General features: G+C 40.1%; 1 protein-coding gene across 1 annotated transcript in view; it reads left to right on the forward strand.

The window, feature by feature from the left end:
- Nucleotides 1-2,817, forward strand: part of LOC106875618 (uncharacterized) — a 24,673-nt gene that overhangs the window by 19,658 nt on the left and 2,198 nt on the right. Inside the window, exons 2-3 of the mRNA XM_014923836.1 lie at nt 205-251; nt 2,236-2,476. Coding sequence (XP_014779322.1) covers nt 205-251; nt 2,236-2,476 — 288 coding nt within the window. The remainder of the gene's footprint in view (nt 1-204; nt 252-2,235; nt 2,477-2,817) is intronic.

The raw sequence follows: 2,817 nt of genomic DNA on the forward strand, positions 1-2,817 counted from the left end.
GGACGAGGAAGAGGACAAGGACGAGGAAGAGGACAAGGACGAGGAAGAGGACAAGGACGAGGAAGAGGAGGAGGTCGACGACTACGAAAATAATGATGATGATGATGATGATGATCATGATGATCATGGTGATTGGGGGAGGTTGTGGAAGATGGTGATTTTCATAACAGAGTTCTTTAATCTTTTCCATTTTTCTTTCCTCAGGTTCCGGAGCTTCTCTGAATGGCCTGAACCAAATGGACAAGAAGCATGTAAGTGGAAAGAATCTAGCGACGTTTCTTGTAACAGTTCTGAGTGAGTGAGAATGCGTGTGTGCATGTATGTGTGTGAGGGAGAGAGAGAGATGGAAAATGCGTGTGTGCACGCGCGCTCGTGTGTGTGTGTGAACGTAGAATGTATGTGCATCCATGTGAGTGATTTTGTGTCTGTGCTTCCATGCATGTGTGCACGTGCTGTGTCTTCTTGTATAGCCGCAACCTCCTCTTGAATTACCATTTTAACGTTACCACGAAAAGTCATTACCAGTGCCACCCTGACCGCATGGACAAACATACGCTTAAAGACATACACATATATACAGCACGGACGCATACGCACACATACTTACACACACACACACACACACACACACACACGCACACACACATAATTTTTAAAATAGGATAAAATCTTTATAAGGATTTATCAAGCAGTTAGCTTGCTCATGAAATTAATGTGCACGTGGCTGAGCATTCCACCCTTAATGCAGTTCTCAGGGAGATTCAATGTGACACTTTGAAACACAGATACCACTCAATTTTGCCAGGTGAATGAACTGGAGCAACGTGGACTAGAGTGTCTTGCTCAAGGACACAACGCGTCGCCGGTAATTGAACTCACGACCTTGCAATCGTGAGTCAAATACCCTCATCATTAAGCCACGCGTCTTCACATAGCGAATATATAATGTTAACTAAACAACAAATAGGACGAGCCTACTAGAAAAAATAGTTTAATTTCCTCCTTTTGATTGCCCCATATGTTTTACTTTAGTGATAGAGCTAAAATTTATCCCTTCAGTTACTTCATAGCAGCGTTAATTACAATTCTACAGCAGAATCATATTGTAGTGGCGCGAAATTATGGCCGCCATTAAGGAAGTACAATCTACGTATGCACAAGGGACTTGCCTTCCCGGAAGCCCCTCGAGTGCGCATGCGTAGTAAAACCAGTACTTAAAGAGTTTCTTTCGTTTTCTAAGCCTCTTCAGCATGATGCCTTCGACGTGACAGCTACTTGTTCCTTTGGCATGCATCAACGAAGCTCTTAACCTTCCAATGCCGATTACAAGTTAACCAGCGGCTGCTAAACTGAATGACACAGGATTTGTAAAACCAAGCATCACCAAAAAATAAAACTTATTTTTATTATGTTGTTAATTGTTCTACTGTTTCTTAATATATAATTTTGTTGAAAGGTGATAGAGAGAGACTAATGTCTCTATTGCAACTACCAACCTTTTACAATATTTAATGTTTCTTATTTATTTCGTAGATAACAAGAAAAATTAAAATCTGATTACATACATATATTTTAATCTAACTGCACGTCACCAGCGTGATGTTGAATTTAAGACTGTAAGTATCGGGACAGATACAATTTTCTCACATTGAACAATTTAGCTTCAGATGTCATAACTGGAATACCCTTGTTCATAGATTTGCTCAGTCAGGGTTAGCCAAGGGCTATTAAAACTGTAGTGGCGCGAAATTATAGCCGCCATTGAGGAAGTACTATTCTGCGCATGCGTAGGGGACTTCACCACCGGAAGCCCCTCGAGTTGCGCATGCGTAGTAAAACTCGTACTTAAATCAGTTAGTTTCATTTTCTCAGCGAGTTGAGCCTGAGACCTTCGACGTGACAACACCTCGCTCCTCCACGAAGCACTTCTTCACCACGATGCCTTCGATGGTGATAGCTACTTGCTTCTCTGGCAGGCATCAAGGAAGCCCTTAACCTTCCATTACCAAATTACAACTTAATCAGCGGCTGCTAAGCTGAATGACAGGAATTGTGAAACCAAGCATCATCAAAAAAAAAAAAAAACTTATTTTTATTATGTTGTAAAATTGTTCTAATGTCTCTTCATATATAATGCTGTTGAAAGGTGATAGAGAGAGACGTCTCTATGACAACTATCAAATTTTTACAAAACAATCCTTTTTATTCACTACTATTTTTAAAAATAAAAAACAGGAAGCCGAAGAATTAGAAGACCAACTTCATTTGGAAAAACGTAAAGTGAAGACCAGCAGTGAGAGAGAGATGAATCCAGAAGTGACAACCACAATGGAAGTGACGACTGCGATGGACCTACCGCTGACGACAGAGCTTAACGAAGAAAACATCCTGGAGACACTTGGCGTTAACGGATTCGTCCATTTGGTTTCTTCCGTTTTTGAGCATCATCCGCAAGTGTTGAAGGAATTCCTGTCCCGTAAGTCTGCCAAGTAGCTACTCCACCACATATATATATATATACATACATATATCACGTAGGTAAAGTAAATGTTAGAGGTAATACTTGATAATTGTAAGCACCTGTGTATGCCAGATCGTGGCCGGGGTGAAGGAATAAATTGGAAATGTAAAAATAAAAACAAAACACAAAAGATTCTGCGGTACACGTGTTTCAAGCTTTATAGTTGTTGCATCATTATTGGTATATAATTGATAGTGTAAAGCTATCTTCAGCCGGGAAAGAATACATTTGCGGCTGAAGATAGCTTTATACTATCAATTATATACCAATAATGATGCAACAACTATAAAGCTTGA

Source organism: Octopus bimaculoides, chromosome 11 (genome assembly GCF_001194135.2).
Source record: "Octopus bimaculoides isolate UCB-OBI-ISO-001 chromosome 11, ASM119413v2, whole genome shotgun sequence".
NCBI classification, from domain to species: Eukaryota; Metazoa; Mollusca; class Cephalopoda; order Octopoda; family Octopodidae; genus Octopus; species Octopus bimaculoides.